The 15,969-nt window shown below is 32.9% G+C and overlaps 2 protein-coding genes across 2 annotated transcripts in view; both read right to left on the reverse strand.

Annotated features, from left to right (window-relative positions):
• Positions 1–7,907, reverse strand: part of LOC124360481 (sterol regulatory element-binding protein cleavage-activating protein-like) — an 88,682-nt gene extending 80,775 nt beyond the window's left edge. Inside the window, exon 1 of the mRNA XM_046814148.1 lies at positions 7,506–7,907. The gene's annotated coding sequence lies outside the window, so the exon portion shown is untranslated. The remainder of the gene's footprint in view (positions 1–7,505) is intronic.
• A 5,822-nt stretch (positions 7,908–13,729) lies between these two features.
• Positions 13,730–15,969, reverse strand: part of LOC124360482 (sodium-coupled monocarboxylate transporter 1-like) — a 42,061-nt gene continuing 39,821 nt past the window's right edge. Inside the window, exon 15 of the mRNA XM_046814149.1 lies at positions 13,730–14,107. Coding sequence (XP_046670105.1) covers positions 14,054–14,107 — 54 coding nt within the window. The 3' untranslated portion in view covers positions 13,730–14,053. The remainder of the gene's footprint in view (positions 14,108–15,969) is intronic.

A 15,969-nucleotide genomic window follows, 5' to 3' on the forward strand; every position in this document is an offset into this window, starting at 1 on the left:
CATGATGGCTGACACCAATATGAGGTTGATTTACAACCACAAGATATGCGTATATGTAGAATAAGGAAACTATGTTCTTGTTCTGTGCAAGAGGAGTATTAATACATTAAATATTTCACAACTTCATTATTTTTCATTTTCACCAGTTAAAACCTTATTTTGTTTTGTTCAGGGCGAGCACACTAAATTAATGAAGTGAAATTATAATTTGCATTCAGGCCAATAATTTAATATTCACAAATAATAAAAACAAATGGAACTGTGCTGTTCATAACATCCGAGAGGTATTCACAAGAAATACGTTATATTAAAATTGGGCCTACATGGTCTGCAAACAGAAAAAGTTCATGAGGAAATCGCACCTAGATCTCGGATATCTCAAGCCAACAAAAATCATTAATATGTTTACTTTAGCCACGTTACCTAAAACCAGTACTGGGAGGAATCAGGGATTTCTAAAAAGGGAGGATAACTAGTGTCTAGGATTAGCTAGTATCTTCTGCTAGCTGTCTAGTGCCTAATAAACTATATTTTTAAAGCTGAAATATTAAAAATTTTAACTAGTTTCATTCATAAGTGCCAAATTTTAATTTTAACTAACAAGTGAAGTTTATTTTACCAAGTGGGCCTGAGAATGTTTATTTTATTTTCACTGACAGTTGATTAATATAAGTAATTCAATATTCAAAAATCTTTCTGTTTGAAACCACCTGTTTTAGGAAGCACAGTTTGTGAGGCTTAAATCTAACTGTTGAACAAAAAGAAGCTATATTTCTTGTTTGCAAGTTGCTTCTAGTATCCAGATTTACATTTACAATTCTATATTGGTGCCCAGGAACAAAATTAAATACTGGTTTTGTTATATGGTTTACTATTACGCAAACATTATAACTATGACTAGTGTAGCTGTTTCCTGTTGAATGTTGCAAACTCATACTCACTAACTGTAGTTCTTCATTTGACTGTTTTATCATTTGTTTAAAAATACGCATATAAATTCCAACCTGCAAGCAAGTGCCAATAGCGCATTTATTATTATTTTTAAGTAAAAATAATAATAAAAAATAAATTCTTAATTGATTAACTGACAATAAACTAACTGACAATAATTTTAAAAGCACAATAAATTAGTTTTTATTGTGATACAGTGATATTGAACTTGACTGTGATCAACACTGTATCTTGACAGTTGCCAGTATCCAGTTTATTCATGTCGTCTGTCAGGGTTAACCCTTCTAATATAACATGTTACTGATTGGAAAATCTGAGGTTAAGCCAGTGGAACATAGCTGGCAGACAATCACTTTGTTTACATTGGGTTAATATAATAATCAAATATCTTACCTGTAAGAGAACCTCAGAATATTTATTTTTCATTTGATATATGGTGAATTGAGTAGCTATATGCCAGGTGTTAATGCTTTATAACTAAGATTATTTACTAGAAATATTAAATGCAGATTTTTTATATTGTTTCCTATGCATTAGCAACATAGTGGCCAAATTTTCCCCAGCTATTATGCAAACACCATCCGGAAAAACTATTGACATTGAGAGTAAAAACAAATTAAAAACTAATAGTCTAAAGTCTGCCAAAGTAAAGGGTTTCCTTTCTGGCCTGCAAGAATAACAGGTGTTAACAAGACAAAAAGTAGGAACACCGCAAATTTTGATGTTATTTTCTTCTCAACAAATGAGTTTGGACATATTAGTACTAATGATATATACAAATATAATAATGTAAACAAGTCAAAGTTTACTTTAGAATCAGTTCCTAAAAGATATAGGAGAGTTACGAAAAAGCCCAAATTGAGATTGAGTAATCACAGCAAGAATTAATTAAGTCAAATCAGTCACCTTTACCTTCTAGTAAAAAAACTCCATTAAATAGACTGAAAATAAGATCAATGACCAGTGGGACAAGAGGCTATGTAAATCCAAATTACCAAACAATCTCCCATAAAAACTCCTGTAAACCTAGAGTTATGAAGCCCAGCTGGCCTTTTTGTGGCACAACTACCAACACCTTCAGTATGATTCTCAAACAATCTCGGATATGATGTTGAAATACATTCAGCTACAACATAAATCAGATTCTACCAAGGATATTCACAATAATGTAACTGCCTGCCACCCAGAGTATAAAAATTATCCTACAAGATGTGAAAAGTGGAAAACCATAGAACACACTAGAAAACACTAATTCCTGTTTTACAAATGAATATTTCAATATGATTACATCCTATAGTTTCAGTGTACTACAAGAAGAAGAAGGACAATGTGCAAATGATTTGTTAAAGGAAAATTACACAAATAAAAACCACACAATTAATAAGCAATTAGTCAAAAATCTTTTTACTGTAAACCATTGTGTTTAAAGAGCAAGTAAAGGCAGAACTCTATGCTGATAGTCAGGGAAGAGATCTTCCGGAGATTGTGGGTCGGTGCAGCAGGGGGAAAATATATATGGATGGTTTAATTAAATCAGGTGCTGATATCCAGTATGTCAACACCACTTGACACATCAAAATCACTGAATAGACCACTTGTCTTAATAGCTATTGACCACTACCAATGACATATCAAGCAAATCATCGAATGTCATATAAAAAATATGGAAAGCAAACTAGAAGAGCTTAGTAAATCAAGAGCTGTCTATCACCACCATCCCTCCTCGTTTTGATAAAGAGCAGAATGATACAATACATTATGATAGCCTTGGCAAACAGGCACATTAAAGACCTTGTATCAAAATTGGAAAACGTTGAGCTCATTGATCTTGATACATTTAAAAGAAACCACTTCTCATGCCAAGGCAAAAGTAAAAAGAAACTGGCTTTTATGATTAGTGATTTTTTACTAAACATCACTTTAAAAAATCAGAAGACAATCCAATAAGCTAACAATGATGTCCTTAAGAAAAAAAACTGCTTGGAAAACAGGCTTATAACAATAACTGATATGAACATGGCAGATGTTATTACTTAGGCATTTCAGATACAAGAAAAATGTAGGTTTTGTGCACAGTATCTTGGGCGACTTTTATCACCCGCGTCATATGTCTGCAGGCTTCGGGAGACTGTTTGGAAGGCCTGAAAACTCTCAATACCTTATCAGCTATTTGGCAGTACAGGATAATAAAAATTGTGCCTCTATCTTCAGTTTAATTACTAAAAGTAGATATTTTGGTAAACCGGCAAAGCACGATTATGATATTGCTATTGGTGACCTAGCTTATAACTTTAAGAAAATGCGACGAAACATGTTCACCAATAGGCTGTGTGCGGGACAAAATAGAGCTAACCCATTTCATTGACAACCTTCTCAAGTTCCAACAGAAAACCGAGACAAAAATTAGAATAGTGTCATATTTTCAAAACCACACCGTGTTATTAGAAATGGACTTTCTCATGATGAATTCTTAAAACAAATAGAAGACATAATCAATCTAAAATGTAGTTTTTTAAAAATCATCACAAAAGTTTAACAACAGTTCTTTGGAGACCGTCAAATTCACCACAGCCCAAGCAGAGATGATGACAAGTAGCACCTCCACTCCTACATTAGCAGCGACTGAAATATCACATGCTACAACACAGTGCGAACAAGTGAAAGTGGTTCCAGGTGTCTTCACATTCACTGAGATGCTCAAGCAGAGCAATATGGCGTGTTGAGAGTGCAAACACAAGTTCTGTATGTGCCATCCGTGAGATTAGTTTGCTTAAAAATGTAAATAAGATTGTAAATAGTAGTTTTAAGTCTGATCATTTTATTAATTCAGATTGTTGTGTAGTTGACAGCCGAGTAAACCTGAACAGTTTGGATCAGTTTAATTTGAATTTAAATAATAGTGTATATAAATTATCCGCTTCCTCTTTAAACTCCCTGACAGAACAGCTTCCAGAAAAACTCTTACATTTTGACAGATGTAAGTCAAAATTCTAAAGTAAAAGTTTTACATCAAAATATTAAACATTTGAAGTCTAGAATCGAACCTTTAGAAATTATTACTGAAGAATTAGAACCCCATATAGTTTTATCACAACACAATATGAAAGATGATGAATTAGGCCGATTCAATATAAACAATATTATTGTAAATTCCTATTTCTGTAGAAAAATTTGTAAGGGTGGCATAATGATTTTAAGTAGACGGGATTTAAGGTGGTAGTGGGTGGTTTTACCAAATAAATTAAACACATATTTAATAGAAGAAAAACCCGGTAACAACAAAAAAACAACTTGAAACTGAGAAAGAACCAGTAAATCATCTTATAATATTATTTTGTATAGTTTTTTGAGCTTAACTATCTTTTTTATTTAAAAGAAGGGTATCTATAAGGTTAAAGGCCGACCCTACAAATCACAAATTTGACATTATTAATGTATTCTGCTCATCCTCCTGAACAAAAATATATATGTATGGTTTTAGGGGGTGCAAATGACAAATAACATGGTTTTTAACTTCAATGTTATCTGCGGCCAGGACTGATAGCGTATCGGTTATCTGAGCGCACCGGGGCTGTGTTCAAGTGCTTCATAAGATATTGTAGTTCAGATCGAGTGAGTGCTTGTTAATAATGGAGCAAACATTCACTTGTTCAACTAATCGTAGTGAATTGTGTGTGTGTGTGTGTGTCAGAGTGTTTTGTAGGACATGTTAGTAGTTTACGTTTTGACTGAAACGAGATTATTTCCTTTTAATGGTAAGTGTTCTCTATTATTGTTCATTTATATATTAATGTTGGGTTTTTACATGATTTATTACGTTTTTTACACTTTACATAAATTTCTTAAGACTTACTTTCAATTTATATTTCTGATCAGCCCCTCTAGAATTTGATATTTTACTGATAGATACTATCTCGAGGGATGTTTTTCTTTTGTTGACATCAGCGTGGGCTGCGGCTTCTTCGCGCTGATGGCCAGAGGCACTTGCCTTAACCCGATAACAACTAATTCATTTGTAACTCGAAATTAAAAAAAAACATTGTTCATTTAGGTCAAAATTCTGCTCATTTCAGTATTATTTGTCATTTAAGTTTCCAAAGATGGCGGCACATCCGATAACGTCATCATAAGGTTGAATCACAGTCACAAAAGGTCCAACAACATTTTAAGTTGTAGAACATAATGGAACTACCATTCATGGGCGGAGCCATATTTCCGTGTTGTACATCCATGTCGGGCGTCACGAGACCTCTGGCCATCAGTGCGGAGAGGCCGCAGCCCACGCTGATGTCAACGAAAGAAAAACATACCTCGAATACTATCAGTGAAATATCAAATTCTAGAGGGGCTGATCAGAAAAATAAATTGAATTGTAATGCAAAGGCAATTATGTACAGTGTAAAAAACTTAATAAATTTATCATGAAAATCCCTAATATAAATATATAAAGGGACATTAACCCATTGCGGATCGTATTGTTTTGGCGTGCGGACACCACTAGCACGAATTAATTTACGGTCAGTGGCCGCACGAACAGCAATGGTGCGCCACATCGTATCGCTCGCTATTGTATACTAGAAAATTCAGCTGTGAAGGTATTCGTTCAGATGGAACATGGGCCTGCTGGGGTATCCGTGATATAGGAACGATAACACACAAGCAAGGTTCCGGGGTGGCAGGGATGATGTCCGAATCATAGTCTAAATAAAGCGGCTCGGGCGAAGCGATTAGGACATCCGGGCCATTGTCTAGACTAAACCCGCCAACATGTACATCTGCGTCGTTTAGTTCTGTGTCACTAACCTCAAAAGTATTATAATAACAACTGAGGAAAAACCCCAATCAGAAGCAATAAAAAACAGACAGTAAACTCATATGAATGATTTTTCAACTTCGACATACAACTGCGATCTGTAGGATATTTATAAAACTTTTGAAAACTCTAAACGTAGACCGTTGTTAAACACTCTTAGTTGATAAATGAAGAAGATCGCCCGATCTATCAGACATTAATAGAACTATTTGGAGGAAAACTTAAAAGCAGACCGCTTTTGCGACCTGAGCTCGTCATTGTGCCGTTAGGCCCGGCCGCTGCGTGACGAGCCCAGCTCGTCAGTGATCCGCAATGGGTTAATAGAGAACACTTACCATTAGTGTGTTCCACAGACTGTGCAGAAACGCCAAACTCAACGAAATATAGCGTTGTCTCAGTGGCTTCAAATGCAACAACGTGGTCACTAAACCAAAATATGTCTCTATGTCTAAGCGCGTTCTTTAAAAAAAGAACCTGCCCGGGCCATCTTTTAAAAATTACATTTTAAACTTTTTTTACTACTTTTACAAATTTTTCTGGGGTAGGGTCCAATAAGCGGACCCGGTTTTTTATATCGAATATAATCATCGATACCAAATATTCGATACCTAATATTCGCATATCGAATCATAGACTATCAATCGATATAAAAGTAATAACAATCATATGTTATATTAAAATGTGAATTTAATGATGTAACAAATAACCTTTACCATTACCTTCTTTTTTGCATCTGAAGACGACCATGTTAGCTCCTCTGACAGTTACATTTGTTACCTTTCCACAAATATCATATAATGGATTCTTAGGTACTAACGCAACATTCTGAAGCCATAAAAAACATGTTTTATCGTCTTTTAAAGCAATTTCGTGAAGCTTCCTAAGATTGACAGCCATTTTTAATACACAATGTTACTTATGTGAAATTTAAAATATTACCTTAATTGTATTATTTGAAAGTGTTTACCGCTGTTCATATAGATTATTTAAGTTAATAGTTCAAAATAATTAATCAGTATCGATTGATTATATCGATGGTTATGATTAAGTAATATCGATTGCCAATTTCGATATAAAAAACCGGGTCCGCTTATTGGACCGTACCCTTTTTCTGTCGCAGTGAAACATCAAAATCTCCCGGTTAAAAACAATACACAACCACACGACAAATAAATACACTCATTAAAAATTCCATGTTCTATTAAAAAGTAAATAATCTCGTTTAGGTCAAAACGTAAACTCTTAACATGCCCAACAAAACACTCCGACACATCAATTCACTACGATTGGTCGAACAAGTAGATGATTGATCCATGATCGTCACGCACTTACTCGATCCAACCTACAGTACACGATATCTTGTGAAGCACTGACTTCTGCCCCGGAGTGCTCAGATAACAGATAAGCTATCAGTCCCAGCCGCAAATAATATTTACAGATATCCAGACACAGCACACAAACAGAACATTAAAACATTAAGAACTATTTATATATATATATATATATACCCCCTAAAACCATGTTAATTGTCATTTGCATCCCCTGAAACCATGTTTTTGTTTGGGAGGATGAGCAGAATACGTTGATAATGTCAAATTTGTGATTTTCCAGGTCGGCCTTTAACCTTATAAATTGCCCTTGAATATACTAAGCAGTAAACAAACCTAAACACAGACTTACAGTAAACTTGCACTCAAGAACATAACTGTGTGGTTCCTAAGTCAATTTTAACTTGACTTACCTATTTCAATTATTATTGCAGTAGATTGTATTTTCACGTCAAATTTCTATTTCTATTTAATAGAATTCCTCTCAAACAAAATTTGCTAGTTATGAGATTTATTTTTCTTATCATTCATAAAAACATTGCAATTTTAGGTTATAATTAAATCTGAGTAAACAGTCTCTTAATTTTATGAATGAATAATCACATAAATATTAAAGTATATTTATTCTAACCACTTTTATCCAATTTAAAATAATAATAATTTCGTAATAATATTATTTCATATAAAACCTATTCTATCAACAATCGCACATCTTTCTTTCGTCATAAACACGATTTTTAGGTTATAAATTCCTCCCTACTTGATTCGATTCGTAAGCCCCTTTGGCTCCATATCTGTACTGTAACTCAGTTGTGCGCAGTTTGTGATTATAATCTATGTAAATTCTGAATGTATATTATGTGGTACGGTATTATAAAGATGCAACCATAGGCTTAAAATATGCCCCTAACAACAAAGAAGACAAGACTCATTGTAGATTATAAAATGTATCACTACATATCACATTCACCTGCATGTATACTAAAATATTAGGTATATCATATAAGATTACGTAGCTACGTTAAATATAACTGAATAATCGGGTGTATTTAAATCAGTGGTAAATTTCTATGAATCATGCAAAACGTTTGTACAGATTACATTAAAATGGTATATGTGCTTTTGGTATATGTGCATTAATCTTATTAATTAATATAGGCGTTATCTGTTATTTTTCTTGTATTCGTCTGTGGTTCGACTGTGTTGCCCGATTAAAATAAACACAGTTACTTATTGTTTTATTATTCGCTATTAATCTTTAGCTATTATCTATGTCAGCTTCGATATGCGTTGTTTTAAGTTCTATCATACCTCCTCTGAAATTGAACCTGTGATCTCTCTGCCATGAAATTATCCTTTAGGCCACCTTTATCCTTATATATACAGTTCGAGGACTTTAGCTGCGCGCGTGACCTAGAGTGTGTGGTGATAGGCGGGAGGGGTGGCGGGGTAGCATTATGCGCTGCGTCCCGAAAACATTTCCTGTGACTCATGGGTAAAACCCTCCTTTCAGGAATCGTATTGGCCCAAATAACTCATCACACTCACTAGAATCAGTCTATTTTGTGACAGTGCTGATTTTTTGTGGAATTAAATAATAAGCACATACCTAATAATATCAATAATAGGACTTATCCTTGTTTTTCAGTTGTTACAGTGTTGTTTAACGTGTTTCTAAAAAATAACTTATGTGTCAATACTAATCTGCAAATCGAAATCGTGAGTTTAAAGTCGTTAAAGAGATTGTTGCGCCTTCATCTCAGCGGCTAGCACGTAAACGCAACCCGCCACACAGATAGCGTTTATTTGTTGAAAGGGTAGTATTAGGACCCTACGAGCACAGCTAAATTCCTCCAACTGTACTTGCAGCCTAGCGCAAACCACTTAAAAGAGACCTTAAATTTAGCAGCGAGCTTAGGGGTATAGTTTTAGATGCCGGCTAGAGAGCATGACGTTTCCTCATCACTATTTAGGTTTCCAAGCACCATAAATTGTAATACCTAGCTAAAAAGTTTCTGATGTTCACATGACATTCCTCGTAAATCCTTAAGGAAACTAAATTTTGTCATTCATATATAAACTCTAAAGGAGTATCTTCCCGCAATTTAGTTGTAAAACAAATGCGCCCTCCAAATAGCCCATAGAAGTTTCAGTTGACATTTCATACATAAAATAGTCGTAGAATATCAATACCACCAACACTGAATATCATGGGCATTGTCGTCAGTAGGTCTCTGAAATACATTCTACGTTTCGATGTCAACTCCAAGAGCATCCCATTTGTAGGAGACTCGTAATTTTACACCAGTACGTCACACTGTCGACTTGCGGCTACACACAACTTCCATCGCGTGGCAGAGTTCTTACCACCTCTCTCAATGCACCGATACAAAAAGTTAGTCGTTATATGCAGCAACCCGGTCATTGGTAAGAGTTGAAAGGGATAAAGATATGGCACTGACAATTTACGAGTATATGACTGCTGCCTGTGTTTCATTGTCTAAATTTCCTTACGAACATTTTTATCGGCCAATAGATTTATTCTACGAAACGTCCATGAAATCAAAATGGTTTTAACCATTCCTATCTGTATCTAGAGTGGAGCAACACGATGGAGAATGCCTTTGAGGTAACGCACCATAAAATTATACGATTTCCAAGTTGTTTACTTAAATAGGATATTTTATCGTAATAATTTTCAATAAAATGTGGCCACACTGAGTGGAAATTGAGCGTCAAATCTCGGGGTCTCGTTTGAATAAGACCAGTTTGTAAGTTACCGGTTGTTTTAAAGTCACGGTTAAAATGTTAGACAACGGGTGTGTTTATTTTATAATCTTCATTGGTATCAAGACTCATAATTTACGGTTTTATGATGTTTCATCAATAAAAATTTTAAAAGGACACTAAATCTAAATAATAAAAATTCATTACGGAAGTTCTGAGTACGTATGAAATTTGATTTAATAACTATTCAGAATGAAAATAAAAAATCATTTTTGGGCAGTGTGCCCACTGACGTAGATCAATATTTGTTGACAGAAAAATTAACAACTATTACAAATTATTCTTTCTTTATATATTAAATAAAATTTAGTTCTATACCTTTACTATTTTTAAAAACACCTTGATTTGTGTTATTTTATGATTTGCAAGTTCTTTTAATAGTTTAAAACTTATAAACCACACCTAGCGTGTTAGGAAAAATTACCAGTAGTTAGACGGTTAAACTGTATCATTGATACGTCCACGTTTAGAGGACGTTGAGGTAAGAAAAATAAGCTTAGTCTGAGGGAAGTTATCAATGTGAACAATTTTGTACACGGGTTTCCAAGTTTTTGGTTTAATAGTATAATTCACCGTAATAACTTTTCCTTAAAGGTTACCAGACTGAGTGGATTTTGAGAGTCGACGGGTGTATTTTTGTATTGTAACCTGCATTGTTATTAAGACGTTTAATTTACGGTTTTATGATGTTTCAATAAAAGATTTAAATATACACGAAAGCTGAGTAGTAAAAATTTACTTACGTAAGTTCTGAGTTAGTGTGATAATTCAATTTAAAAATGGTTCAGAAATAAAATAAAATATCATTTTCAGGCAATGTGCCCACTAAAGTGGGTCAACATTTGCTCACAGAAAAAGTATATGCTTATAATCTATATACATATTGGATAACCGAGTCCCAATCATTATACTTTTAACGTTTTAACTAAACATGGAATGTTTCTTCGTACATTCAGTTCACTTAAGTAAAATAATAAGATTTCTTTTCGAGTGTCATGTGGGTTCGCTCATCGATTTTCAGTACAAGTCTGAACATGACAAACCCGTAGTACAGTAAGACAATAGAAAATACCATAAACTACCATGAGTGTCCGAAGTTTACCTTGGCGTTCTTTTCTTAACTAGGTACATGTAGGCCTATTATAGCTAGACCGTTATTGTACATTAGCTTAACTCGTTATTGAAAGTCTTATAACTTTAATAAGTATATATAATATTCATATTTGCTCATCTTGGCCCAGTATAACACAGAGAAGCGAGTACATTGGACCCGTACAGCCGTGTGAGTAGTCTCGGCATATTTTCTATCCAATAAGGAAAACTGTATTTAACGAATATACAACTAAATAACATTAATACTAATTTTAAGTCTTATATTATCAGTCTAAAAACATAAATTGGATCCATGCCACCCATAGGATCTAACAATCAGTGTATGTGTGTCCAAGGCATGTTCCTGTTTCGAAGAAGGAAGTCGCCTGAAAGGCCTCTGGCGTGAAGGCTCTATCTTTGGATTGGGTCTACAACCGATCCAGTCCGCCTCTCCTACCGTTGGTGCTTGTTCGGAAGTCACCTTTAAGCTCTTGGTCCCATGTTGTATCAGGAAGAGAGTTATTTAGCCCTACCTTCGCCTGGTAAAATAAGACATCTTTACTTTATATGGAAGAAGGCAATAATTCATTAGAATGCAGGATTCAGGACGCATGTCTGTCACAGTGGAGTAATATTATCTTTTCATTATCTTTTTTTTGAAGTCTTCTATTATCGAGAGAGTAGTGGGATATACACAGTAAAAATCATCTGATTATTTGTTGTATTTTATTTATGTTGTACATATTTGTATTCTGATTCTATAATGCATAATGAATTAAGAACGTAAAGTTATTGTGTTAGTTTAGTTTTAATTATGGCCATTCCTTGGTTTGATATATTCAGTGTAGTTATTGTTTAGGCTAAGAACTTGATTGGTTATTTGTCTTTCTTCCATTATGGAACAGAACTCTATGAACGTGATCATGGTTATATTTCCTCATTAAGAAAGAACTCTAAAGTATTGGAATAGAATCAGTACGAATCATTGGATGGATAACATTTCTAATAATGAATCAGATAATTGGCAAAAATTTAAGTAAAGAAACATAAAAAATATCACATTTTCGCCAGCATGGAGCAAAAAATTGTGATCCAATTCAATTCAATTTTAGTCATGAATTACTATCCTCCATCAAAGAAAATTCAATGAATTAAGATGCCATGGCTAACATCCCAATAAAAGATTCAAAGCCACCTCCACGTTTTTGCCAGGAGTGACAAATGTTTCACCGATGACCAAAGCCCCCGATACAATCTTATGTAAAACCGAGAATTCGTGCAAGTCTCTCAATCAAGACAATAAAACGTTTTTTATCATCCCCGGACGCTTACCAGAAAATAGTCAAAGTACTTACAGACTAGAAACGTCAGGTTCCATACTTACCAACGTGTATATAGAGTTATGCTGAAGAACATAACATGATTTCTATTGACATTATTGCAAATTTCTATAAAGACCCAAAAATAGCGATTGAATAAAACTCGAAAATCAGGTCATTGTAAGAATAGAGTTACAGAGAAACCATTGTCTCTGTTTTTCCTTTAATTTTGATCCTTGCGATCGTAATAAAGACATTTTTTTAATTCATTATTTACTAAACACTAAAGTTTTATTTAAACCATCTAATAAAAGGAAGGAGGTATTTCAATGTAAACGTTGCCAACGTTATGGGTATACTAAATCATATTGTCAAAATACATTTCGTTGCGTTAAATGCTCCTTGTCCTCCATTCACATTGATTATCGTTCATTTACCGAAGTAGCCTAACTGAAGTAAATTATCTAGGCATGCGCTTAGACAGAAGGCTTACATGGAAATCTCACATTTGAACGAAGCTTAACTTAAAAGCAAATAAATTGATTTAGCTAGTCAAACATAAAACAAAACTTTGTTTGAAGAACAAGTTACTATTATATACAACTATCCTAAAACCTGCATGGGCATATAGTATGCAGTAATTGGGCACAGCAAGCAATTCAAATTTGGATATAATTCAACGGGTTCAATCAAAATTGTTAAGAAAATTTTGCAAAAGCCCCTTGGCGTGTATGGGATAAAACTTTACATCCAGATTTGAATAATCCAACAGGCAAATTAAATAGTCTAAATTATCTTTCAAGATTTTAGATCGCCCAAACCACCTTGCAGTAAATATATTTGATAATTATAATAATGTGAAGAACCTTCACCGATCTGCTATCCTGGAACTACTATACCTTTAAAGCCCTTGAATCAATTACGTTAGTTTTAACAATAGTTCACATCTAACTCCGTTTTGATTGTCAATGTTGTTTCTGTATATAACATTTATTTATTGTTCTTCTTAAATTGAACAGATTGTAAATAAATAACTTTGTTATGAAATATCTGATTTTTAGTTGGGTATTATAGAAATAGGATCATTACCCTAACACAAAATATTAGTAACTAATAATTTCTAAGAAATGTTGGATTACTGACCCAACGAACCATTCAGGTTATGTATTTAGGTAATCGTATCTTAAAATAAAACGGTCTGTTTACATCGCATTATCCCACTTACGACCACGAATCCAACGGCCAATGATCCTCTTAGTTGAAAGTAATTTTATGTTTGGATCGTTCGGTCAAAAATCGAGGAAACTAATAAAAGCAGACCCATGACCAATTTGGATTTTATATACCTTTTATAATTTATTACTGATATAGGGAGCATTAGTCCTGTGTGCCTGTCTATTGGGTGTTTACAATATTGCCTTAATGACGAAAAGGTTTAAATGAAAAGAAGTTGTTACAAATCGTTATTACATTATAATACAACAAAGAGTATATTGTATACAATTAACAATCAATAATTAATTTCATAACATAGATACAATTTTGTACATTTATCAGAAGAGGTGCCTCATTAAACAATATTTGTCTGATAATTATCTTAGTTCAACATCCTATTATAATTTTGTGTCATTATATTTAATATTTTAGCCTTTAATGTTGAAGTCTTAAGTAAAACTAATACTAATATTATTAATATCAAATAAGTTCTATAAACTCCACAGTCTTCTATATCCTCCACAGATATTGCATGTAAAATAATGGTTTCAGCTGTTGTCTGCAGTAATAATACTGATGATCGGAATTTCATGTTTCCTCTCCTACAACAAGAGCAAACAGTTTAAATAAATAAAATGAAATTCACAATTTCCACACATGTATTTTATTAGATATTGATTAAATGTCTTTTAAAGCAATAAATTATAGTAGATATTTTTTAGACTATTTCCTGAAGTGGTTATTAAGAAAATAATGTAATAAAAGGCTTCATTACCATACCGTACTCTAAAACTATAGGGACAAATTTCTAATAAGAATAAAATATAAAAATATAGAATATTGTTAAAAATATATGGTATTAGTATAAATTACAAATGCAAAAATTAAATAAATATACCAAAATGAAAAGCAGTTGTGGGATTGACCAACAGAAGTGACTACTTCTTATAACGAGCTGTGAACATGTATCTTGAAAAAAGTGCGTTAGCAATTACTAAATAGTTATTTTTTATATTTTAAAATAATTTGAGAGACTCAATTACTTAACATAACATGTTTTTTTATTTTAATTAATTTTATACATATTTTTGTAATAATTTTTTACATTTGGTACATTACAAAGATCACTAATTTCTGAATATTAAAGTAATAAATATTTATAAATTTTCTTAACTATCTTTTACATTAGTTTCTACAATTTGGCCAGTATCAATTTCACTACAATCTTGTATTTCTGAAATAATGACTTTATTTTCATTGTCATTGTGTTCTACAAATCAAATTATGAGTTTATAATAACTGAAATAAGAAATAAAAATTCTGGAATAAAATTAAAGTAAATAAAAATTGCTAAATATCTTGTAAACACAGCGTACATTGCTGTTTCACACCCCGTTGTACTTACGTTTTTATTGTATGACACTCTTAAATTTAATTTATCATTTGAAAAGTAATGACTTTAACGTTTCTTTAGCTAAATTTGTATTAAAATCTGCTTTACGTGGTTTATTTTTCATGTGAATGTAAGGTAAGTTCTAATGTAATTGAGTAAAGGTTATAGTATAATCAAGAGAAAGACTCATTTTCTTCCTGGATTAAATTACACTACAGCTTTGTTACCTAGAAAAGATTTAATCAATTTATTTTTAATCCTTTTTTGAGCATTGTCAGGACGAAACTAGTAGTGAAGTGGAATAGGAATTAATATTAACTGTGCTGAAATTCAATTTAGATTTCAATGAGATCTAAATACTGCTATTAAATGATGCATTAAGTTAATTAATTTTACGTTGAATTTATTAATAAATAAATCAGTAGTTCGTAGATTTATTAAAATCAGTATTTTACAATACATTTTAGTCTTTAGCAACAATTGTTTGGCATTGGAAGTTTATTAGTGTGTTAAAGTCAACTAATAGCAGAGTGTAAATTGATTTTGAAAATTTTGACAGCTTTTAAGTTCGAGCAGTAACCTAACCTGAATAATTTCTTAACCAAAAAAAGTCTGCAGAAGCAGGGATAGATCTAGACGTTGCGACATTAACGTCAATAATATACGAGAAAACTGATCGAACAGTTAGAAAACAAATTATTGTAAAACAGTACTTGATTAGAGATGCGTTTCGTTATTTTCCTTATTAAACATAATGTTTTTGTTGCTGTGGTTTACATTTCGCTTTTAATCGCTCCTAACAGATTTGTCATTTACATCAACTTTTATTAGTTCAGATTAGATGTTCGTACAACGGTTTGTTTACGTTTCGGTAAATTTGTCATTATAATTTGAAAGCATCTGGAAATTATAAACACGCGTGAAGCAAAACGAAAATTCTTTTCCCGCGTAAAACATACATCCATACATAGCCCGCCAAAAGAAATATTCACCGTAACAAAGAGTGACAGCAACCACTCACTAGCACGCCTGTATAGCCACTGAACGGAGAAACACCCTACCTGACATCAA

Source organism: Homalodisca vitripennis, chromosome 4, assembly GCF_021130785.1.
Source record: "Homalodisca vitripennis isolate AUS2020 chromosome 4, UT_GWSS_2.1, whole genome shotgun sequence".
In the NCBI taxonomy this organism is placed as follows: domain Eukaryota; kingdom Metazoa; phylum Arthropoda; class Insecta; order Hemiptera; family Cicadellidae; genus Homalodisca; species Homalodisca vitripennis.